At 39.3% G+C, this 26,511-nt stretch overlaps 2 protein-coding genes across 8 annotated transcripts in view; both read right to left on the minus strand.

The window, feature by feature from the left end:
• The window catches only part of si:ch73-138n13.1 (titin homolog), an 89,268-nt gene extending 72,653 nt beyond the window's left edge, over window positions 1-16,615 (minus strand). For 3 of the 7 annotated variants that reach the window (XM_036578169.1, XM_036578164.1, XM_036578163.1), the window contains exon 1: window positions 16,376-16,615. The gene's annotated coding sequence lies outside the window, so the exon portion shown is untranslated. Of the gene's footprint in view, window positions 1-3,517; window positions 3,540-8,140; window positions 8,161-12,390; window positions 12,410-15,896; window positions 15,916-16,375 lie in introns of those variants that run through there. The other 4 variants (XM_036578168.1, XM_036578167.1, XM_036578166.1 and 1 more) reach the window with 4 other exon arrangements.
• A 5,584-nt stretch (window positions 16,616-22,199) lies between these two features.
• The window catches only part of si:dkey-220o5.5 (actin filament-associated protein 1-like 2), a 70,345-nt gene continuing 66,033 nt past the window's right edge, over window positions 22,200-26,511 (minus strand). Inside the window, exons 14-15 of the mRNA XM_036578184.1 lie at window positions 24,515-24,625; window positions 22,200-23,289 (exon numbers count right to left, since the gene is read on the minus strand). Coding sequence (XP_036434077.1) covers window positions 23,263-23,289; window positions 24,515-24,625 — 138 coding nt within the window. The 3' untranslated portion in view covers window positions 22,200-23,262. The remainder of the gene's footprint in view (window positions 23,290-24,514; window positions 24,626-26,511) is intronic.

Below are 26,511 nucleotides of genomic sequence, written 5' to 3' on the forward strand. Positions count from 1 at the left end.
GCAGAAACAGGGAGGAGGAGAGAAAGAGAGAGTAAAAAAGAGAAAAATAGAGAGTACGAGAGAGAGAGCAGATAGAGACAAAGAGAAAAAGAGAGGGAGTAAAGAGAGAGCAGGTAGAGAGAGACAGGGAAAAAGAGAGAGTAGATAAAGAGAGACAGAGAAAAGAGATACAAAGAGAAAGAGAAAGAGAGAGAAAGAGAGAGAGAGAGAGAGAGAGAGAGAGGGAAGGAAGGAGGGGGAGGGAGGGAGAGAGTGAGAGTGAGAGTGTGAGAGAGAGAGAGAGAGAGAGTGTGAGAGAGAGAGAGAGAGTGAGAGAGAGAGAGAGAGAGAGAGAGAGAGAGTCAGTGTGTGATGGTTACTCCAGTGTTCGCACTCTTGCTGAGTTTAGGGTTCAGTGATAATCACAGTCAGACAGAATCTCCACTCGTATCACGGATATCAGTCAGACTGTGTACACAGGCCTGTAACACACACACACACACACACAGACACACACAGACACACACACACACACACACACACACACACACACACACACACACACAGGGCCACTCCAGTCTGCAGTACAGGGGAATCAGGATGTTTCTGCTGAGAACTGAGACCATGACTCTCATTCACGACTCATCAACATAACGACCCTGTAAATAACATAACATACATCTAGTACATTATTACACAGTAAAACTACTGACAGGTATACAAAACAGCAGCAACAGATCAACACAGACAACCATATACAACATATATACAGATCCACAATAAGGAGCTACACGAAGTTTAATTTACATACATTAATTCGTTAAAATAATAAGGAGGAATCAACTGTTCTGACCTACAACTCAGCTGTAGCCCACAGAGAGCCCTACATAAGGATACAGCGCGTGAGTGAGTGTTTAAAGGGCCCATATCATGGGAAACTGGATTTTTATCACTGTGTTGGAAATACGAGAGTTTGATGAACTTTGACGAACAGTCTGAAACTGTACTGGTCACTCTCCAGTCCACACCTGACAACTGAGCTGAAAATACAGCCCGTTTTCAACCCACTGTTTTTGTGACGTCACAAAAACCACTGTATTTACATTTATGCGCCTATTGGGCTTGAACAGTTTTTTTTTAATGAGGCACAATACAGGGAAGCCAATCAGAACAGAGCTCATTTACAACTATATATATCAGTCAAAGCATTGTGTTTAACTGTGAGGGGTAAAGAGAGGATAGAAAAAGGTAAAGGCAGATGTGGATGTGGCAGATGTGGATGTGGCGGATGTGGATACAGGCCCTTTAAAGTGCTCAACAATAACCATCACCGGACACAGCCATTACAGACACGGCCCTTTAACGGTAAGACTGACCCACATCTACACACTGACCCGTCTGACACCAGTGAGCTAGAGTAATATAATCTGAGGGAGAGAGAGAGAGAGAGCGTGAGAGAGAGAGAGAGAGAGAACAGAAAGAGAGAAAATAGAGAGAGAGAGAGAGAGAGAGAGAGAGAGAGAGAGAGAGAGAGAGAGAGAACACAGAGAGAGAGAAAGAAAGAGAGAGAGAGAGAGAGAGAGAGAGATGAAAGGAAGAGAGAGAGCAGAGAAAGAGAGAGAGAGAGAGAACAGAGAGAGAGAGAGTGATGAAAGGAAGAGAGAGAGCAGAGAAAGAGAGAGAGAGAGAACAGAGAGAGAGAGACAGAGAGAGAGCTCGATAGAGAAAGAGAACAGAGAGAGAGAGAGGAATGGAAGAGAGAGAGCAGAGAAAGAGAGAGAGGAAAGGAAGAGAGAGAGCAGAGAAAGAGAGAGAGAACAGAGAGAGAGAGGAAAGGAAGAGAGAGAGCAGAGAAAGAGAGAGAGAGGAAAGGAAGAGAGAGAGAGAGAAAGGAAGAGAGAGAAAGGAAGAGAGAGAGAGCAAGGAAGAGAGAGAGAGCGAGAGAGAGAGAGCGAGAGAGAGAGAGAGAGAGAGAGGAGAGAGAGAGAGGAGAGAGAGAGAGAGAGAGAGAGAGAGAGAGAGAGAGAGAGAGAGAGAGAGCGCGTTTTGTTGACAGGAAACGTCGTTCTGAAGCTGGAATGTTAAACATGCGCTGTGATCCCAGAAAACCCCTCAAAACATTCACACATCCACATAAACACACAACACTGATCTGATATTAATCTGATCAACTCGCTTTAATCAAAGCGCCGACTGTGGCCTGAACTGGTTTACCTGGTTAATGAGGACAGAGTGATCAGAGAACGACTCAGAACGACGAGAACTCAGAGGTGTTTCTGTCTGACTTCAGTTCCACTCTGAGCTCTGACTGAACTCGGCAGTGCGGCCCCCGAGCCCAGCGTCACTGTACACACACAGCCTTCTATAACCATGTAATAAACTGTGTAATAAACTGTGTGTGAACTGTAATCTAAATACTGCACTGATTTATTTGAGCTTTGTGCTGACACCCCTCCAACAACAGCAGTTTTCTACCCAATTCCACACGTCGTATCACCAAACACACCAGCTGCGTTTTAGCAGCAGTTCAACCAACATGACCACTATGACACCACTCAGCAGCTCAGAAACCGGTGCCAAAAATTTGTGAACGTGCCGAAAGAAAAGATGTCAGGTGTCGAGATCAAGAACACGGGCTAGGTTTAACAGACCTACATCCTGGGGACATTTAAAGAGATTTAACAGATATCTGTATCTAATGTAGCCTAATGTAGACAAAACAAGTCATTCTGGGCCGTTTATTTTAGTCCATCCATTATATAATTTACATACAATGTAAACAGCAACAGGCATTTTCAAATTATGTCAAAAACGGAAAAACGTCAAAAATGGAGATATGGGGCGATATATATCAAGTATGCACATGTAATATTAGAAGGTTTATTACAGGTGCCTATATTTTGCTGTTGATGTTTCGATGTATTATAATATAATAGATAGATTTTTTAATACGGCCCTTTTAGTGGTTGAGCTCAACACCCCTCACCTAAAAGATGCATCTAAGTACTTGTTTTGGTCTATTTTCCTTCTCTGCGGTTAACAGGATAGGAGTTCATCAACTCTTATTGATGCTCAAAAATATTTTTAATACCACTTTTATGAACCTTACAGCACCAGGGCAGTGCGATATATGAAATTAAAATCATCATAATCACATAATAATCATTGTATTCAGTTACAATGCAGCTAAATGCAGCTTTTTGTCTCTGTGTGAAACTATTGCGATAAGTATCGTGTAACGTGATATGACACTTTATACACATCGTCCACCTCTATATACAAATTTGGAAAAATGAGAGGAATTCCTGTTTAAAATATCTGTGTTGGCCACACAATATTCAAATCAGGCCGGACAGTCTTAAAAAACATCTTCAAAGGTTCTTTAGTCAAGAAAATGGTTCTATACAGAACCATGAACACTCAAAGAACCTTATAGCAGTCTAATCTGACTCCTGACCACATCTCCTGAACTAAAAGCCTGTTCTCAGCAGTCACTGAAAGAGTTAACAGAAATCTGAACAGCTTTACTTGTAAATACCTGAAGTTCGGGTTCCAGTAGCCTTTGGCCAACTGCAACTTCAGCTGCGCGCAAAAAATCCGTTTTGGACTGCGGCCTGGATCTCAGAGCTGATAACGATCCGTCAAAAGTGTTGACAACACGAGCTTTCAAAACACTCTTAATCCAAACGCCCACGTTTCCTCCGCCAGTGAGCAAAACCTGAACATAATAAAGCAGGTTTATTTAAAGGAATACAGCATCATTTTACTCCGTTCTGATGCACTCAAACCTTCCAGGTGTTCAAACCGTGTTTGAGAGCCGTCTAATCAAGTAAACAGTGGCTAAACAGCTGTCAATTCCAACCGTACTGGTTTCGATTAGCTACGACACGCTCAGTAGTGTTTTACACTGGAGGCGCAACATTATTAAGATGTCTGAGACGTTGATTGACAACAGCTTTGAGAAGGTTTTGGGCTAAAGCATGTCTTTAAACTCCATTCATGGTGGAGGGATACATGCAGGGTGTTGTGAGGCAAAACAGTCCCCAAAGAAAACATATAATTTCAGATTCATCACTATTTTACCATCATCAACATTCCATATAAAACTCAGAAAACATGTAGGTTTGGGCTGAACGGTTGTAATGTTTCTGAACAACATTGCGATTTAAATGCAGTCATTTTTTATAAATTACTTTTTTAAGACCAGAATATCCATTTTTGGATCTGACTACCAGTCAGTTGTGATGGTTGTGATGTCACATGTACAGAACATGGGTGTTTTGTTGGTTTTGATTGGTCTAACTTGGGGTTCGGTAACCTGCGGCTCTTTTACTGTCCTGTTGCGGCTCCACAGCTGAATCAGATTAGTAGGTAAAAATAAAAGAATTCTCCTTTACAGTAAAATAAAGCTCTGCTGATCGTTCAACACAGTTTAACAATAAATGGTCTTAAACTCTGGAGTTAATGTAGAACTGCTGATTCACCCTTTAACCCTGAAGATCAGCGCAGACTGCTCGTCACCCTAGCAACACAGACAACAGTCTCGCCTAGCTAGTAGCTAACGAAATGTTAAAGAGAGAGATTTAAGACGAACGTTGATAATTTGGAGACGAATGGACTTATTTGCTTTTATAATCACTCCAGCTGGTTTCCTGATACGTTTAATCTGCAATAAGAAACTGACAAACACTAAAAAGTTGTGAAGCTGAAGTCAGTTTCTCATTCGCCAGCTTCTTGTTGGAATTGTTCCGTTCCACTTTAAATGGTGCAGCAGTTACATTCTGGAACCTCAGGCCCCATTTAAGCTGGAACGAGAGAATTCGAACAAGAAGCTGGTGAACAAGCGACTTCAGCCTCGTAAAAAGTCGAATGTTGTGAGACATTTTACAAGAAGCTGTTCTACTGTTGAGGAAAAGTTTCCTGCTGGAGATGCGAGAAAAGCGATTATAGCTGAGCTAAAGCTTCAAGCAGAGCAAAGTAAGTCTGCGTTTCCGTATATATTATATTTTTTGGTCTATACAAGCACATCAGCACATACTGAGACATATTTACAGCCAAGATGGTAAAACTGATGTAAAATGTTGTGGCTCCCAAGGTGGTCAGATTTTTGTTGAAAGGACAAAATGGCTTTTCTTAACATCTGGGCTGCTGACACCTGTACTAACTCATCTACAGGCAGCTTACAAGCTCTGTGTTATTAGTTGAAATAGTTCTTTCCCTTTAAAAATAGTTAAGACAACATTGTCGATGATGTATTACACAATAAAAACTGTAGATCTTGAAATTGGTTCCTATCACCACCACTGTAAAGATATCCGCACCATTTATCACCAAACCACTCTGAATCACTCAGATTACATCTCACACACTAAATTACGCAGGAAATTTTTTAAAGGATTCCTTTCCATTTAGGGCTAAATTCATAAGTGTGCGTGATTGCTGTGCCTTTAAGACTGATGTATGTAAATGAGCTCTGTTCTGATTGGCTGTGCCTCATGCAACATCACCCAGAGCTGAAACACTCCTTATAACTTTGGTGTGAGTGTGCGGGCTAAACTGTGGGCTGAATAGGTAGATATGCAAATTAGCAGGTACTTGTGACATCACAAAAACATTGAATTCAAAACAGGCATCTTTACAGGCATGTTTACATCTGAAACACTGAATTATGTAGAAACAGGGGACGCTATATGACAATATATGATCGATACCATGATACATTTCTTTGTGATACACAATACGCATTTCTGAGAATATTGTGGACATCATTAATACTGACCAATTGCACGCTTCATTAAAGAGAGCTCAATTAGTCCCGTTTAACTGGGTTTAGTGCAGTGTGATACATGAAATAAAAATCAGTGTAATCAGATAATCATCACTGTATCCATCGCTTTTGATTGCTAGTGCACTTTGTATTATAATACTAGTGTATTTTGTCTGTGTATCAAACTATTGTGATAAGCATTGTGTATCGTGATATATGTAAAAAAAAAATATCGCCCACCCCGATAAAGAAATTTTGAAAAAATTAGAGGAATTCCCCTTTAAAATGGCTCTCACAATGTTCATATTGGTTGAGCTCTACACTCTTAAAAAAAGGGGTTCCTCAAAGGTTCTTTAGTAAAGAGAACCTTCTATATAGAACCATGAATACTCAAAACAACCCTTTTCATGATTAAAGGGTTCTTTGCATGGTGAAATGGTTCTTCACATCAATGGAGAACGTGTTGTGTGGTTCTGCTATTGTTACGATGTCAAGCTTGTCACAATAGAAGATCCCTTTTTGGTTCTATATAGAACCCCCTTTCAAAAAGGTTCTACAAACCCATTTCCAAAAATGTTGTAAATAAAAACAAAATTCAATGATGTGCAAATCATTTAAACCCTATATTTCATTGAAAATAGTCCAAACATTTCAACATTTGATTTGTTGTCTTTGTAGAATTTTCCATTAAATACAGGCTTTAAATGATTTGCACATCATTGAATTTTGTTTTTATTTACATTTTGCACAGTGTCCCAACTTTTTTGGAAATGGGGTTGTATATAGAACCATACACAACTTTCAACAATGATGCAAAGGGTTCTTAGAGCGTTCATGGATCTATACAGAACCATCTTCTTTACTGAAGAACCCCTGAAGAACCATCTTTTTAGGGGTGTAATAAACTGAAACAGTAAGAAAGCGTGTTGATGACAGTGTCTGTGTGAAGCAGCTCAAAGTTAAAATTTACGTAAACTGTGTAACACAGACTCAATCAGAAAGGCCTCCAGGCAGAATACCTGAGAGAACCTGAATGGGGACTCCACAAACCTGAAATGTGAAGCTCCAGGCGCGTCAATCAAACCACGACAATCACGCAGCTCAGAAACAAAAACAGTGCCGGAGACATTCAGAGTTTCTACTGAAGCCTCAGAGTCACAGTTTTACCAACATGGGTGTCTAATTACAGACTTCAGAACTGGAATTTGGTTCAGGAGAACCGCTCAAGAGCCGCAGACTGGTGGGGATGATGTTTAAACAGACACTTCTCACAGTTCCCAACAAAGTTAGTTCACCCAAGACCTGTTTAGTTTGCTTCTTTAGTCTTTTCACTGGAGGTTAATGCAGCTAACAAGTAATGCAAACTTATTCCCCACCAATTAGCACTGTGCTAACTGCACACCTGAACAATTACACTCTCCTCAAACTGTGTGGAGCTGTTCAGCATCTCTAACAGACTTGATTACGTGGTTTCTGTCACCGTATGAGAGGCTTAAGCAGTAGAACACAGAGGGAGTGTGTTACAGTGAAATAACATCACAGCTGTGATTTGGTCGCCATAGATCATCACAGCCGTGATGTTATTGGCGGTAACACACTCCTCGAGTGTTCTACTGCTTTAATACAACAGTTAAATAAATGAATTATAGTTCCTTAACGAGCAGCTTGTTGCTACGTCAGAGTAACGAGCTCCGCCCACTCACTGCACAGCCGGCAGTTCGTTCTCCAGCTCCTTACACTGAATTCCCAAACTGTCATCACCACTGAGCAGCTTTTCAGTCGGCAGCTGTGACAGAAGAACAGCTAAACAACCTGGAATCAGCCAGAAATTAACCCCAATACCATTCGCCAAACGTGTAGTCTGATCTTCAGAGTCTGACCAAATCAGACTGAGCCATAAAACTGCCGCAATATCAAGTTTAGCTCAGTTTTGTCCGTTTTTGCCAGATCAGTATTAATGTTGTTTTGTTCCAGCCAGTCTGTAAAGCATCTTACAGCCCATTTAGTTTGGCGAATGGTGTTGGGTTCATTTCTGGCTGATTCCAGGTTGTTTAGCTGTTCTTCAGTCACAGCTTCTGTCACCGAGCGCTGACTGGTTAGCATTACTGCTACTGAGTGCTCATTGGTTGGCATTGCTGCTACTGAGTGCTGATTGGCTGGCGAGCAGAGCAGCTCATTGGCTGTTCGCGCTCACTGAGCGTACATGAGGCGCCGCTTTAAACTCCTATAGCTCGAGTTTAAAAGCTCTTAAAAATATAACAGCAGTGTTAAAATGTTTTATGCTGTTCTGTGTTCAGGAAATGATTGTATTATTTTACATTAAAAGTGTTTAAGTATTTATAAACTATGATTTTGCTCAAATGCTCCATATCAACCCATTCATTTTGGACTCACTCGCAATGCACCATGGGTATGCATGCCCAGCAGGTGCATATAGTATCTCCTTCGTTCAGGGCTGCGATGACAGGACAGTTCACGCAGCGCTAGAGTGACGGAATTACACTGGTGGGAATGTAGTGCTAGGAGTCCAACAGGTGCTTTCCTGAGCTGGGAGAAGCAATCTGTATAAAATACACACATATACACACACAACATACACACATACATACATACATACATATATATATATATATATATAAAATACATATAAAATTAAAATAAAATTAAAAATACACGTGCCGTGACATCACAACCACAAGTAACTGGCAGTCTATATTCAGGCCTCAAACAAAAAGAAGTTTAATTTATAGAAAATAACCACAATCTTAAACGCAGTCGCAACATCGGTGAGGAACATCATAATCGTTCGGTTCCAGCTCCCGTTACCAACTCACAGGACAAAGAAATGCATGTGAGGAACAAATAGAAGCTCATTTCACTACAGAAACCACAGAAACACAGTGAAAGTGACCACTGAGAACAGCCTTATTAAAGCATTATTGTTGCCATGTCACTGATACTGCCGTGCGTTTAGAAACCGAAACTTCACAGCGGAAAAGATAAACAACTCTGCACGCGTTTCAGTAATGCAGATTTCATGCAAATGCTTATCTCCCAGAAATAACTCTGCATGTATAAACAGCTGATCTGAAGATCGGAGCTTTGAGCATCATCCATTTCTGATATTGTGTGTTCGAATATCAGAGCAATAATTATATACTACACAGCCTGGTTTGACTAATAAATATTAATTATATTACAAATAAGATCACAGAGCAGCACGTCTGACAGCGACTTTATAAAACTCACATCAGTGATGCAGTTTAAAAAGTTCATATAAGTTACTAATTAATTTATAATAGTTACTTAATTACTTCTGGATACAGAATAATTTACAACAGATACTGAATAATGCAGTCAATAATCAATCACAGTTACTTGATAATTCACAGTAGATATTATGTAATTCACAACAGATACGAAATAATTCACAGTGGATAATGAATAATTCATAGAAGTTACTGAATAATTCATAGTAGACACTGAATAAACCACAGTAGTTACTGAATAATCCAGAGTAGATACTGAATAAACCACAGTACTTACTGAATAATCCAGAGTAGATACTGAATAAACCACAGTAGTTACTGAATAATTTATAGTAGTTACTGAATAATTCCTAGTAGATACTGAATAATTCATAGTAGATACTGAATAAACCACAGTAGCTACTGAATAAACCACAGTAGTTACTGAATAATTTATAGTAGCTACTGAATAATTTATAGTAGATACTGAATAAACCACAGTAGTTACTGAATAAACCACAGTAGTTACTGAATAAACCACAGTAGTTACTGAATAATTTATAGTAGTTACTGAATAATTCCTAGTAGATACTGAATAATCCATAGTAGATACTGAATAAACCAGAGTAGTTACTGAATAATTTATAGTAGTTACTGAATAATCCACAGTAGATACTAAATAATTTATAGTAGTTACTGAATAATTCCTAGTAGTTACTGAATAATCCACAGTAGATACTGAATAATTTATAGTAGTTACTGAATAATCCATAGTAGATACTGAATAAACCACAGTAGTTACTGAATAATCCACAGTAGATACTGAATAATTTATAGTAGTTACTGAATAATCCATAGTAGTTACTGAATAATCCACAGTAGATACTGAATAATTTATAGTATACTGAATAATCCATAGTAGATACTGAATAATTTATAGTAGTTACTGAATAATCCACAGTAGATACTGAATAATTCATAGTAGATACTGAATTATTCATAGTAGAAACTGAATAATAAGTCTGACGGATAGTAAATGAAAAAAGATGTTTGCATGCATGAGCCCCAGTTTTGCATAATGTGAGAATCCTTTTAGCATGTTTAATATGTCGCATACATATTTTAATCGCCATATCGGGAGCAAAAGCAAAAGCAAAGCCCCTGTTCATCTAAGTAATTCTGAGCTGTACATTTTTGCAGGAAAAACCTGTTTTATTATTGGCCTAAATATTATTACATAGTTAAAACGCTGCTGTTTGTGACGGGCCCGTCAGTAATAGCATGAAATCAGAGAAATCCTGGAGAAACAGCGTTAAATCTGACAAATAAGAAGGAAAAAAAACAAGATTTTCAGAGAGCCTCAGAAAAATTCCTCATGTTCCGCTTCCACCAGATGTTTTTTAAAAATGCGCAACACTCGCTGGCTCTCGCGTCACTCCTCTGTTCTGCTTTGGCACCGAAAACCAGCATGAAAACTGCGGAGCTGCTGGGAGGAGAGTTCAGACCAGCACATCTGGCTTCTCTCGGAGAGCGTGATTGTGTTCAGGCTTCAAAAATGAAAACAAACTCACTGGTTGGGTGTGTGTGTGTGTGTGTGTGTGTGTGTGTGTGTGTGATCCCTGATAGCACAGCTTTTATCAGAAAACAGAGTCAACACTTTCAAAGCTGCACCAACACAGCCGTTAAAGCGAAAGTACGACCAAAACTCAAATTCACAGTTTCCGCCGTCACCCCGATTGTGGTCGACCAGCCGAAGCCTGTTTGTGGTCAGAGCTTTGTTTACATAGTTTCGCAATGGAGCCACGAGGCTAACATGGCTAAAAAGTAATGTAGGCTTATGTACACCGATTAGCAGATAGCTAACTGTGTGCCTAAATGATTTACATACCTGCCTCAAACCGTGTCCAGCTGTTCAGTCATCACTCATAGACTAGATTAAACACAGATAACAGCACCTCAGATTTAGATATGCAGTTAGCACCAGGCTAATTGGTGCAGTATAAGCTTCCATTGCTTGTTAGCGACATTAGCTTCACAGCTCCAGTGCCAAAAGTTTAATAAGAAAACTTGTTTTGGCTGATTGACAATATTTGTTGTAAAACGTGTACATTTAATTTTGACTGAACTTTTTTCTTATAGCTTCATTAGGTAAAACGTGTATTACCACTGTAATAAATCATTAACTTGTAATAAAGCGTATTTTGGAAGAAGCTGTTCCAACATCTGTTAGAACCAACATTTAGAAACCTAATCTAGGTAAACGTGGCTCACAAAATTAATTAAAATTAGATTCGATATGATGTGGTGGCGTCTCGATTTAATACATTTTGACATACAGCAAAAATAAGGAGTGGCTGAAAATGTGCTTTATATTAACCTGTTTATGTTTCTGCTTTGAGTTTGAGAGAATTCAACAGCATAAAAGTATATAGCGTCCCAAGCTAACACACTAGCCACAAGCGGACATGCCAATAACAATACAGCGATACGCTGCAATCCTATACGATAAAACACTATATACTGTGATAGAAATTAAATACCTTGCAGAGCAATTTGATTTAATACGACACAATTCAATACAATGAAATATGCTGTGACATATTTAGACATGGTACGATACAATATGCTGCGATACTGTTTGACACTATGCAGTACGATATAACACAATACGATACGCCGCAATAAAATTTCATATATGATTCAACACTGAGCTGATATACAATACAATCCAATACGCTGCCATACATTACATGTATACAACACTCTGCAATGCAATCCGATGCAATACAATCCGATATGTTGCGACACAATACATTACAATACATTGCGAAACAATCCGATACGATGCAATTCACAACGACAAAAAATACTATACGATATATTGTGATAAAATCCGATACAATGATATACAACAATACACAATACGATGCCTTATGATAAAATCTGACAATTCAACAAGCTGAAACACAAGACCATATGATGCAATACGACTTGATACACAATTCAAAACAATACAATACAATATGCTAAAATTTTATACAATCCAATAAGCTGCAATGCAATACTATACGATGCAATATGACTTGATACGGCGCAATTCATTACAATGCATAGCATTACAATAAAATAAGGTACACAATGCAATATAATAGGCTGTGATACAATTTAACACAAAACGATACAATTCAACAAAATACGATATGAGGCTATAAAATACAGTATAATATATGATACAACACCACATGCTGAGATACAGTGAAATGCAATGTGAACACCGGATAAGTTACAATAAGGTACATTAAGATACACTGCGATACAATCCGATACGCTGTCAGTTAATCTGACTGCAGCGCTACATCCTTAACCTAATTACGCACATGTGTACACTAAACTCACGGGTCATTTTAAATGTAAACTCTCACACGGACACTCCGAATGCCGCTCTCCAGCCCTCTGGACGAACCCTCTGTCATGTCTAAAGTCCCAGGAGCGCTGACGGAGGAAGAAAGATAAAGAATAAAGGAGTGTGATAAGGCGATAAGCGGCGAACGAAGAGAAGTAAAGAAGGAAAAGCGAAAAAACTGCAGCATAAATCATAAACATTTCTAACAGCGGCCCACATGGAAGCTGAAATATGCAGGCTATCTCCCGTCAGCTCGCTCAGAAACATCCAAATTAGGGCAAAACACTCGACACACACACACACACACACAGACACACACAGACACACACACACCAACACACACACCCTGTGAACCCTTCAGGAACACTTTGCATGACAAAGGAGAAGCAATTCTGACGCAAACATCTGCAATAAACCACTGGGCGCACGTCCAGACCAACTACACTCACTCATTTCTGTGTGTTTAAGTGCAGTTTTGGTGGATTCGCCCTTTTCCCACGTTACTTTTACTCAGACTCTGCGACACGATCGTATCACTATCGTGACAAATCACCAAGATAAGCTTATCTGAGCGCATCTCAAGGTTCATCAATGCTTAAAGAACACTGATAAGCTGCATGTTTCAGTACAAAGAGATCCAGAAAGTGCAACCAACTTCTGTGACTGAACTTTGGATGTTCACAGATTTCTGTGAGGAACTGAAAGCAGGTCTGACACTGAAATAGGCCAGTAGTTGTAGTTCATTTTCTACTGAATATACTCTATAGAGAACCAAAGCTCTACCACAGTAGCAGAACTATCCTTGGTTGCTATCTAGAACAATAATTTTCTATATACAACAGGTTCTCCATTGTAGAATAGAGGCATTTGACTATGCACAGAACCATTTATGCATTTAAAAGTTGACAGTTCTATGTGTAAGCACTGCCTTTAATTGGGAACCCTTGAAGAACCGTATTTAAGAGTGTAAATAAGACATGTGAGTGTGAAGAACCTTTACTTTAGACCAAATGATCCAGAAAAAGAGGAACACAGCATTCAGTTCCAAAACTAAGTCTATACTTAGTGTTTAATTAAAACTTCATTTATTTAGAAATTATCTTTTTAATTTATTTAATTTATTGATTTTAAATTAATTCCTGTAATTTCTTCTCGGAAAGCACTTCAAGCTGCCACCGGCATGAAAAGTGACATATAAATGAAGATTATTATTATTATTGTTGTTGTTGTTATAATAATAATAATAATAATAATAATTATTATTATTATTAATATCATCATCATTATTATAATTATCATTATTATTATATACAGTTTCTCATTTGCTGGCTTCTCATTTTAATTTCCTGTTCCACCTTAAATGGTGCAGCTGTACATTCTGTCCTCCAGACCGTCACAGCTTCGCCATTTAAGGCGGAACGGAAAATTCAAAAAGACAAGCCAGGTTTTATTGGTTCTCACATTGTTTTTTGCTACTTTTTCCTTCTTCTTTAGTCGTCACTCCAGTGACGTAACAGCGCTTTTACCGAAGGCTGGGTTTTTGCCCCTCCAGCCGTGGCGTATACAGATTCCTGACACTCAGGTTTGGCTAGTTTTGAGGCTTTTAAAGAACAACAAAAGGCAACGAAAGAGCAACGGCAGCCACGATTCAGCCCGTTTGAACACTACTAACGTTTCAGAAACACACCGTTCACTCCCCAGTCCATACAGCCCATATCTGGACATAATATATACCAAAACAGCCTGTTTTTAATTCACTGCTTTTGTGATGTCACAAGTACCTAATTTACATATATCGACCTGTTCAGCCTAGAGTAGTTTACTCACATCCCCTCATGCAGAAGTTATAAGGAGTGTTTCAGCTCTGAGTGATGTTGCATGAGGCACAGCCAATCAGAACAGAGCTCATTTACATACTTTAGTCTTAAAGGCACAGTAATCACTAGTAATTAAGACTTTAGCCCTAAATGCCTGTTACTGTGAGGTGTAATCAGAGTGATTCAGAGCGGTTTGGTGTGAAATGGTTCGGATGTCTTTACAGTGGTGCTAATAGGAACCAGGGGTCGCCATGACTACAACACAAATATAGACATTTTATTTACTATCCAAACCACCAGTGAACCTACACGAGTCTTCTGAGTTTATATGGAATGTTGATGATGGAAAATAATGGCACAAATTATTTGGGGACTATTTTGCCTCACAACGCCCTGCACGTATCCCTCCACCATGAACAGATTTGAAAAACATAAAAGTTTTAGACCAAAACTGTCTCAAAACTATCTGAAAACAGTGTCTCAGACATCGGGCAGTGTATACACTATGAGGGAGCTTTTAGAGGTGGACGCCTGGTTCCTATCACCGCCACTGGGAACTATTCTGAGCATTTTACACCAAACCACTCTGAATGCATTATTCAAATTTTCTAAATTTCTGTATAATTAAGTGGTTAAGATGTAAACAGAGTCATTCAGAGTGGTTTGGTGTGAAACACTCTGTTCTAGAGAAACTTACCGAGTCAGAATTGTTCCCAGTGGTGGTGATAGGAACCAGACGTCCACCTCTAAAAGCTCCCTCACAGAAAGTTACTACATGAAATGGTTATGAATTCACTGCCTGATGAAATGATGAGACACTGTTCTACTAAGGTTTTGCGGTAAGAATTTGGCCAAAAAAGGTTTAATTTTTAACCTCTATTCATGATGGAGGAATACATGCAGGGAGCTGTGAGGCAAAATAGTCCCCAAAGATTTTTTTTTCAATATATATCACTATATTTATCATCATCAACATTCCATATAAACTCAGAAGACTCGTGTAGGTTCACTGGTGGTTTTGGATGGTAAATAAAATGTCTATATTTGTGTTGTTATCACTGTGACCCCTGGTTCCCATCACCACCACTGTAAAGACATCTGAGCTGATATGCTTCTCTACACTGAATCATCTCACACCAAACCACTCTGACTGGCTTTGTTTACATCTCAGTGATTGAATCATACAGACATTTTGAAAAAAATGGGTGGAATTCCCCTTTAAAAGCGTCCCGAGTCCATGAAACAACATCTCTCACACACAAAACACAGCGCCGGTCGTGTTACCAATTCTCAGTAATCCACAAAAACGAGGCTAAGTGCACTCCGTACAAAATAAAAGTCCCCTAAGGCCACTTAACGTGCTAAACCACATTAAAATCTGCTGGTTCCTGCTGACAGATCACATGAAAAAAAAGAGAGAGAAAAAGAAAACAATGAGTCAAGCAGGGTTAGAAACGTTTTCATGACAAACAGACCGAGTTAATGTGCAGCCACAACATGCAGCAAAGTCACATTAACAACTACCTGGGTCAGATATGGAAAAATAAAATAAAACAACTTGGTTAACTTTGTTAGGATGCACACTGAGCTACTGCACTGATATAAACAGAGCACTAAATCACTAAAGTACAACTGCACTTTTATTTTAAACGAGCATTAATGGGCTGAATTTTCCATTCCACCTTAAATGCTGCGGTTAAAAGTCCTGTTTCTTCTGTTTCTTTGTTCCAATCCTACGAGGATAAAGTCAGCTACTTATTCGCCACCGTCTTGTTCGAATTTGCCCGTTCCACCTTAAATGGTGAGGGTAACTGCTGCAGCGTTTAAGGTGGAACGGGGAAACTCGAACACGAAGCTGGCGAATAAGAAAAGCAAGACAACTTCAGCCTCAGCTTTGGCTAAAAAAGCAGCATTTCAGGCATTTCTGGAGCATGAAAGCTGAATATGCAAGTTTATTTAAACAAAAGCCCCACTCGCCAGTACAGCCTAAAGTTGTAAATTCCCAAATTCCCGATATTCCCGAAGAATTCCAAAGCAAACTGGAAGAGGTTAGAGGTTACCGTATCGTCCTATACGTCTTCGTGTTTCAGTTTAACAGCTCTAAGTGGAGGGGAAAGAGGGAAAAGTGCTGGGATAAGTTCAGAAAGCCATGTTTTCCCACCTGTGTGTGTCCTGTGTTGTTGTCTCTCTTCCCTCCTCTTCTTCTCTTCTTTCTGCTTCACAGCCGGAGCAGAACACAGGCGGAGCTCATCTTAATCACGAATATTTCACCTTTATCCTCTTCGGAGCGCCGCTAAAACATCCTCTACGGAAAGCAGGAGTGTTTTAAGACTGCAGAGCGTCGCTGGCGCACACTAACGTGCTGAGGAGAGACGGATAAAGGCGGAAGGAAGGAGAGAGGATTTGTTTGGGTTCATTTACCTGGAGAAGCCAATGGGATAAAACTGGCGGTGAAAGCGCGACATCTGGCGGCGGCCGCGCGGCGCTGCAGCCAGCCCGGTTAGGATTACAGCCATAAAACAAAGATGAGCTCGAGGAGAAAAAAACTTTGTTGTTTCTGTTGAAACACTGGTTACAAACATCGTCACACAAACATTCGAGCATCCCAACGAGAAAGATTATTGATATTTTTTATTAATTTCCACATTTCTATCATGTTATGATGTTGTAGGTATTTAACGTAACATATTGTTTGTTTGTGCTTCACCGAAAGTTCCGTCCATAAATCACTCAGAGCATCATGGGGAGCAGAAATATACGGAGCCCTGCTGGTGATATCCTGTGTAAATAAAAATAATGCGTGGCCACGCCTTATTAACGCGTGGGAACGAGATCCTAATGCGTGGCCACGAGTTAGTAAGGTGTGGGAACGAGATCCTAATGCGTGGCCACCACGTAGTATGGCATGGGAACGAGATCACAGCCTACTAAGTCGTGGCCATGCATTAGGATCTCGTTCCCACGCTTTACTAAGTCGTGGCCACGCATTATTTTATTTATACAGGATGTCACCAGCGGGGCTCCGTAGAAATAAGGCTGCAAAAACAGTTTCTGTTTTTGCAACGTTTACATATGCACACCAATCAGAACAGAGCTCATTTACATATATCAGTCTTAAAGGTACAGTAAAACAAAACTGTTTATTTGTGTAATCACAGTATAATCACAGCGGAATCACAGTATAATTATGGTGTAATCACAGTGTAATCACAGTACCATTCAGTAACTACTATGTATTATTCAGTATCTACTGTGATCTATGCAAATAAACTGTGTGAACTCTCAGCATTTAAGGATTAGATAATGGATTAATGTCTAATTTAATCCAGGTCTGCTGGATCATTTACTGATGTGCTCAATGCTCTGTTTTGCAGTTATAGAAATCTCTCCTGTTGTCACAGGAAGTTTGTTGGTACTTTACACATTTTGTGTTTTCACTTCTGTTTCAGTCAGAATTCAGTCTGTGCTGAAAGCTCGGATTCCAGTTACAGCGCAAACCAGTTCAGCCAGTGATCACTTAAAGAGGAGAAGTTAAAGATCCTGAACTGATAACACAGCGTCTTTCACTGATCACAGGGCTGCACAACATGGACCATGTTACTACTGTGATTACACTGTGATTATACTGTGATTACACTGGGATTGTACCATGATTATACTGTGATTAAACTGTGATAACTACTGTGATTACTACTGTGATTACACTGTAATTGTACTGTAATTACACTGTGATGGTACTGTGATTACAATGTAATGGTACTTTGACTATGCTGTGATTATACAGTGATGGTACTATGATTATACTGTGATTACACTGTGATTATACTGTGATTACACTGTGATTATACAATGGTGGTACTGTGATTACACTGTGATTACGCTATGATTACACCATGATTATACTGTGATGGTACTGTGATTACACTGTGATGGTACTATGATTATGCTATAATTATACTGTGAATACACCATGATTATACTGTGATTACACTGATTATACTGTGATTACACTGTGTTTATACTATGGTTACACAGTGCTTATTATTATTGTTGCAAATGTGATACATTTTGGAATATATTAGAAACAAAATGGTAAATCAATAATGGTTAACGATTCACTATTCTGACCAAAATTTACTTCTATTGGACTACCAGGGTACCCTGATTGACCAAAGACCCACAGGGACTGATCTGGAGCTCTGATTGGTCAGAATGCATAAATGAGCAGAAGAGCAGGTGAATGCAGACCTTTGGACAGACACAGTAAGTGGCTCTTAATTATGGTGATGTTTTTGAAGCACGTCACATCACATGCACTCCTCCTCCGCAGCTCGTCTCCTCCACAGGACTTAATTACAGTTTACACCACTTATAATCCTTTTTAGTCCAGGCTTAATTATAATCTGGGTTTTGGAAAACAGTCTGCAGTAAAAACTGTTTGGTGCTGAAAATAAGACGACCGGGAGAAACCCAGCTTCACGGCCATAATGAAGGCGGAGGTGTTTATTTAGAGAACACTTTACAGAAACCTCAGTGGATCCTGTCGTTCTGCTGGACTGAAGCTCTTACAGAAACATAGCAGTCACCAGTAGAGGGAGCACTTCCACTAAGTGGCCACTTTATTAGAAACATCTACCCTGTGCTTCCACTAAGGGACCACTTTATTAGAAACACCCACCTTGTACTTCCACTAAGTGGCCACTTTATTAGAAACACCTACCTTGTGCTTCCACTAACTGGCCACTTTATTAGAAACACCTACCTTGTGTTTCCACTCACAGGCCACTTTATTAGAAACACCTGCCCTGTGTTTCCACTCACAGGCCATTTTATTAGAAACACCTGCCCTGGGTTTCCACTTACAGGCCACTTTATTAGAAACACCTACCTTGTGCTTCCACTAACTGGCCACTTTGTGGACTTTTCATTCAAATAAAACAGAACTCTGTTAATTATATAAGGTTGGTTTATTTATTATACAAGTACAAAAATGTTTTTTTTTTCTTTTACCACAGTTATTATTTTTACACCATCGGCCAAATTCTCCAGCCTGAACAGCAAATTACAACTCCATGCATCACTGAAGAGGAATTAATGTAATTAAGGCACATTATTAGAAGAAAAAATGACTCGTATAAAATATGTGCACCAGTACAGAGAATAAACAACGCTGATAAGTTACCACAGACCTGTAGTGAGTTCTTTAAAAAAAGAGGTAATTACTCCTAATTACGCCTAATAACCAACGTACGTATAATCTCATCATCACTTTCACAAATTTTCCTGATTTTCCTGTCAATTGAAACACACACACACACACACACACACACACAGAGACACAGACACAGACACACACCCAGACATAAACACATGTACATGGTTTGGTTTTGGTTTAAAACAGTGCAAAAATCACACAAATAAAGACAGACAGTGAAATACTGTGTTGCTTTAATAAATGTCATTAAATCTCAGGCTGTATCTCAAACTGCTCCCTGCTCCCTCTGTAGTGCACTAGGTCGCATATTTACAACCAGTGTTGGTAGTAACACGGCATAGTGTGTTACAGTAACATGATTAAATTGTTCCTGTAATGAAATGAAATTAAATGCATTATGTTATGTTACTGATGCAAAGGGCAACTTCACATCGTTCAACATTTCTCAAGGATCAAACTGCTAAAGTTCTAGACGTCCACCTCTAAAAGCTCCCTCACAGAAAGTTATTACATGAAACGGTTACTAGTACGCTGTCTGTTGTCTGAGACACTGTTTTACGATAGTTTTGGCCTAAAATCTTTCATTTCTAAAACACATTCATGGTGGAGGGATACATGCAGGGTGTCATGAGGCAAAATAGTCCCCAAAGGTAACGTATTATTTCAGATTTTCCACTATTTTCCATCATCAACATTCCATATAAACTCAGAAGACTCGTGTAGGTTCACTGGTGGTTCTGGATATTAAATAAAATGTCTATATTTGTGTTGTAGTCATGGCGACCCCTGGTTCCTATCAGCACCACTGTAAAGAGATTCAAACCATTTCACACCAAACCACTCTGAATCTCTCTGATTACAGTGGGTCATTTACACCAAATTCCTCAAAGTTGTTAAGTTTGGGGCTGTAATGTTTCTGTTTTTCTGTTTTTTAATGATTAGCTGCTAAAAAGAAATGTCTCTGGATTCGGACGCTGGGGCACCTCCTGCTGGGCTTACGGCCTTTGTTATTTTGACCCTGCATCCCTTTTCAGAATTAACTGATTAAATTAAAAATATATTGAATAACACTGATCCTAACCCTTAAGTAACAAACTATTTCGCTTCCTGTTTTGAAATATATGACCCCAACCATACATGCACTCGTGAGCTCCTGCTGGTGTGGGTTTCCTCACTCTCAATAATGCACAAATACGCCCCCTTGTGGAAAATGTGAATCAGAGAAAATGAATTAGCTGTACATTTCACAAAATTTGCATTAAAATACAAACATTTTACATGCACCTTTTTGTTTTTTCACACCTAAAACAACCAACTGTTCCAGTTATTTATTAATCTTTATGTCGTTTTTTCTCACTGCTGCAGCTTTTTAATTTGTGTTGCAACTCCTGCCACATTTGTAGCACCAGCACTGCCTGCTCAAAAACCTTACATACAGCCAGAGAACTTGTAGAGAGGAGAATTCCCACTCTGTAATGTCTTCTGGGTTTCTCAAACGCTAGAGGGCGCTCCCGAGCAAGTCCAAAATGAATGGGTTAAGATGGAGCATTTGAGCAAAATCATAGTTTATAAATGCTGAAACATTTTTATTGTAAAAGAATTCATTCATTTCCTGAACACAGAGCAGCATAAAACATTTTAACACTGCCGTTATATTTTTAAGAGCTTTTAAACTCGAGTTATAGGAGTTTAAAACAGCACCTCATGTACGTTCATGACATCTGTGAGCATGAACAGCCAATGAGCTGCTCTGCTGACCAACCAATCAGCACTCAGTATCAGTAAGGTTAGCCTTCTGCTGCCCAAAACCCGTTTGCTGTAGAAAAAAGGAAACATACAGGTGAGATTTCTTTGTTTTTTTAGTGAAATCCATCCTTCTACTTTCTAAAATTAAAGAAACGTTCTGGGCGAGAGATTAGAAACTATTTTAACTTTTCGTTTTTAGCCGTTGAGCTCCATTTACTCCCATTCATTGAGGACTCGCTCGATGGCGCCCTCTGCTGTTCAGCCGTCCTTTTTTTGATATAATGGGGGAAATAGGAAGCGGCCAGGCTCCTCATAAACTTTTGAGATTCAGACTTAATCTGACTGAACTGAGATAACTGTAGTGTATTTCTGAAACACTGTTTACACACACAGACACACACACACACACACAGATACACATTTAAGACAAATAAAAAAGTGTTGAAATGACATGAATAGTTATTGAAAATGCACAAAGCTCTGCTGATAAATTTGTTGCGCACAATCTGATTCTTTTCGGTCAGTTTCAGTCAGACATTATATTGTTCTTTCATTCATCAACTTCTTAATTTAAACTACAAACTTTCAAGCAGAGATTTTCACTCAAATAGTAATAAATGGGAATTCCACCCATTTTCAACGTTTCACTTAATTAAAAGGTTAAGATGTAAATAGAGTCGTTCAGAGTGGTTTGGTGTGAAACGCTCTGTTCTAGAGAAACTTACAGAGTCAGAATGTTTCATGGTGATGATAATAGGAACCAGACGTCTGACAGATTTTGGTATAAAATGTATTTTTTAAAACTGATTCTACTGGAGGGAGACATGCAAGGCGTTGTGAGGCAAAACAGTCCCCAAAGAAAACGTACTGTTTTTCAGATTCACCACTATTTTACAATCGTATGCAAAAGCTTGAACATTGCTGAACAGTTAAAAAAGTAAAACTTAAAAAAGGCATTTTCTACAAATTTTAGTTTTTATTAGAGTTTAATATTATTAATATTATTATATGATGAGTCTCTACAATCAAGCATTTCACACCAAACCACTTTGAATGATTCTGTTTACATCTAAAACACTGAATTATACAAAAAAATTGGGGAGATAATCTGTGAAATTCCCCTTTAACTTCCCAAAGTCTATCAATCTGCCACAATAGCTGAAGCAGTTGAGACTGGCATGGGCTCTGCTATTTTTTCAGTTGTAACAGCACTTTAAATTTTTTTTTCAGAATTTCTCCATAATTTAGTGTGTGAGGTGTAAACAGTGTGATTCAGAGAGGTTTGGTCTGAAATGGTTCAGATGTCTTTACAGTGGTGGTGATAGGAACCAGGGGAATGTTGATGATGGAAAATAGTGGAAAATCGGAACAAAATAAGTTTTTTGGGGGGACTACACTGCCTCACACATGGTCCTGCATGTATCCCTCCACCATTAACAGTTAAAATATGTGTATTCATAAACATTTTAATGTAGTAACTTTCTGTGAGGGAGCTTTTAGAGGTGGACGTCTGGTTCCTATCACCACCACTGTGAACGATTCTGACTCAGTAAGTTTCTCTATAACAGAGAGTTTCACACCAAACCACTCTGAACGACACTTCATGACTTATTAATGCAGAAACTTTGAAAAATCAGTGGAATTTCCCTTTAAGGCACCATATGGATTTAAAGTAATAGCACCTTTTTCTGCTTTTACGGCTTTTCCTCAGCAGAAATGAGGTTTTAGCTTTTCTGTCAAATGGGCTCAGCTAAAGCTTGATGTACTAAGATGCTCGTTTGCGAGGCGGTTAATGTCAGACTGAATCTGTGAAGCGGAGCGAGACTGAAAACTTATTTTGCTTTCTTTTTTCAGGTTTATGAAAACTGTGTGAAATAAAGAAAATAAGGCTAAAGGATTGTGTTGTGATCAGTAATTAGAGAAAAAAAGTAAAAGTACCCACCAGAAAAATCCTGAAAAAATCAAATCATCTGCATGATCCACATGCTCAGTAATATTAATGTTCTCAGTGCAATAAAAACATTATAATAACCATAATAATAATAAGAGGAGGGGAATGTGAGCAGGTTGAGAAGAGGGAGTTGATGTCAAGCCGATGCCTTCGTTTCCCACTCCTACAAAACACAAACACAGGGCAGAGTTTTACTTCTTTAGCGTCAGAAAACTAGAAATGAACTAGAGCACGTTAGCATAACGCTAAAAACAGCAGCAGCTAACAAGCCTGGATTCTGTCTGTACTTCTGTCCAGGTTTATAGGAAACAGAGTGTTATACAGAGTCAGGAACCACATAATGAAGTCTATGGCTCATTTGGGAAGCTGCTAAGACTAACAAGCAAATCCAGTTACACTGCTAACAGGCTAACAGGCTAATAGGCTAATTTAGTAAGAGTTCAAAACTTTCCTTAAATGTCCATGAAAAGCTTCGCTTCTATACAGAACCATTTTCTTTGCCAAAGAACCCTTGAAGAACCATCTTTTTTAAGAGTGTAGCTGTAGCCCAGACAAAGATATGCTAAGCTTTTAATAGAGGGGAACCTCTCCATTAGTTCTTCTATTGTTAGGATGTCAAGCTTATAACAATAGAAGAACCCTTTTGGGTGCTATATAGAACCCTTTTCAAAAAGGTTCTATATAGAACCATATGTAACACATTTGTGCACATTTTCCATCAAACTGAAGAACTCGTACATGGTGCACAGAACTCTTTAATCACACAAAAGGTTCTTTGAGGGTTCATGGTTCTATACAGAACCATTTTATTTGCTAAAGAACCCTTGAAGAACCATCTTTTTTAAGAGTGTAGATGTAGCCCAGACAAAGATATGCAAAGCTTTCATTGGGGGGGAACTTCTCCATTAGTTCTTCTATTGTTACAATGTCAAGCTTAAAGAATAGAAGAACCCTTCTGGGTGCTATATAGAACCCTTTTCAAAAAGATTCTATATAGAACCACATGTAACACATTTGTGCACATTCTCCATGATTCTGAAGAACGCTTTCATGATGCAAAGAACTCTTTAACCATGCAAAAGATTCTTTGAGTGTTCATGGTTCTATATGGAACCATTTTCTTTTCTAAAGAACCCTTGAAGAACTTTTTTTTTAAGACTGCAGAAGCATTTCATGCTTTAATGGTTTAATGGTCCATATAGCATCAAAATGGGTTCTGCTATTGTTACAAGCTTGACATTGTACCAATAGAAGAACCTTTTTTGGTGCTAAGTGTAGAGTGTAAGGCTGTGATGATATATTTTTTAATACAGTGTTGTGATGATATCATAAAGCGTAATAAAGGCATAATGACCAGCTTGTAAAGTGAAGATGACCAAAAGTCTCACCTTCCTCCTCTGGAAGACTTTGCCGTGCTCAATAAACAGGGCAGAGGGCGCCCTCTTCAGGGAGTTCTTGGCAGAGGCCGTCCGTCGAAGGAGCGGAGTCAGGAACCCTCCCTGAAGGAGAGAGAGAGAGAGAGAGAGAGAGATAGGGAGAGGGAGTGGGGGAGAGAGGGAGGAGAGGGAGAGAGGGACAGAGAGAGAGAGAGGAGAGAGAAAGAAAGGAAGAGAAAGAGAGGGAGAGAGAGAGAGAAAGAGAGAGGGAGAGAGAAAGAGAGGGAGAGGGAGAGAGTCAGAGAGGGAGAGAGGAAGAGAGAAAGAGAGGGAGAGAGAGAGAGGGAGAGAGGAAGAGAGAGGGAGAGAGAGGGAGAGGGAGAGAGAGGGAGAGGGAGAGAGAGAGTGAGGGAGAGGGAGGGAGAGAGGGAGAGAGAAAGAGAGAAAGAGAGGGAGAGGGAGAGAGAGAGATGGAGAAAGAGAGAGAGAGCAGTGAAATGACAAAGAAGCAGAACCTCTTTGGTCCTTTAGCGTCTCTTCAAAGTGCTGATTGGACATTAAACATAACTACTTATATACATACATCAAAGATGCAAAATATTGTTACATACAGATATATAACACACAACAAACACTCTTATTACATGTATATAATAAGTTGAAACGTTTGAAGTCAAGTTTCATGATTAGATCAACACTGGCAGTAAAAAACACATGAAGTCAGTAAAAAACAGTCCAAAATGGGAGGTCACGTCAGTAAAACCACAAATTTAAGGTTGCCAGTCACAGTAAAATCGCTCCTGGAAGTTCCTCCAAACCAGCGGCAGCTGAAACAGAGCGTCCAGCCCACTATTTACCCGCACTGACCCACACAGTCCTCTAAACACGCCTACAGCGTACATTATCTGAGCCGACTTTCTTCTGAACTCCGTAAAACAGTTTTCCATCAAATCAGCAGGCGCTCCAGCGGTCCGACAGAGAGACCCCCACACTTTTAACCCATTTTACCAGATTTTACCCCCCCGGCTGATCAGAGAGCCCTGAGCCAGGTGTGCTGGAGCAGGAGAAGCACAGTCTTACAGGCTGAGGAACACTACAGCGAGAGAAGTGGCTCTTATCTGAGCGCTGTCCTGCGCTCCTCTGGGAGGAAGTGGCCTCCATTCCTGCCCGCTGTAATTACACAGTCACCACGCGAGGCTCTGGGGCCGCGTCCACTGAGGGCTCTGAGCTTCTAGAGCCTATGTTTTAATATGTGCTTCAAGTCTTCAGCATTCTCAAAAAAGAGGGTTCTTCAAGGGTTCTTCAAGGGTTCTTTAGTTAAGGAAATGGTTCTATGTAGAACCATGAACACTCAAAGAACCATCTGCATGCATGACTAAAGGGTTCTTTGCATCGTAAAAGGGTTTTTCAGATTGCTATGTAGAACCCTTTTCAAAAAGTGTTCTACATAGCACCAAAAGGGTTCTTCTATTATAACAAGCTTGTTGTCGTAACGATAGAAGAACCCTTTTTGGTGCTATATAGAATCCTCTTCAAAAAGGTTCTACATAGCACGAACAGGGATCTTCTCTTGTACCAAGATTGATGTCGTAACAATAGAAGAACTCTTTTTGGTGTTATATAGAACACTTTTCAAAAAGGTTCCATATAGAACCATGAACACTCAAAAGAACACTTTGCATGGGTTCTTTGCATAACAAAATAGTTTTGTATGTGGTTCCATATAGAACCTTTTTTAAAAATGGTTATTCAAAAGAAAAACCCTTTTGCTGCTATGTAGAACCTTTTTAAAAGGGGTTCTGTACAGCACCAAAAAAGGTTCTTCTATTGTTACGACGTCAAGCTTGGTACAAAAGAAGAACCCTTTTGGTGCTATGTAGAACCTTTTTGAAGAGGATTCTATATAGCACCAAAAAGGGTTCTTATATCGTTACGACGTCCAGCTTGTTACAACAGAAGAACCCTTTTGGTGCTACATAGAACCTTTTTGAAAAGGGTTCTACATAGCA

This window comes from Colossoma macropomum, unplaced genomic scaffold (assembly GCF_904425465.1).
Source record: "Colossoma macropomum unplaced genomic scaffold, Colossoma_macropomum, whole genome shotgun sequence".
Taxonomy (NCBI): domain Eukaryota; kingdom Metazoa; phylum Chordata; class Actinopteri; order Characiformes; family Serrasalmidae; genus Colossoma; species Colossoma macropomum.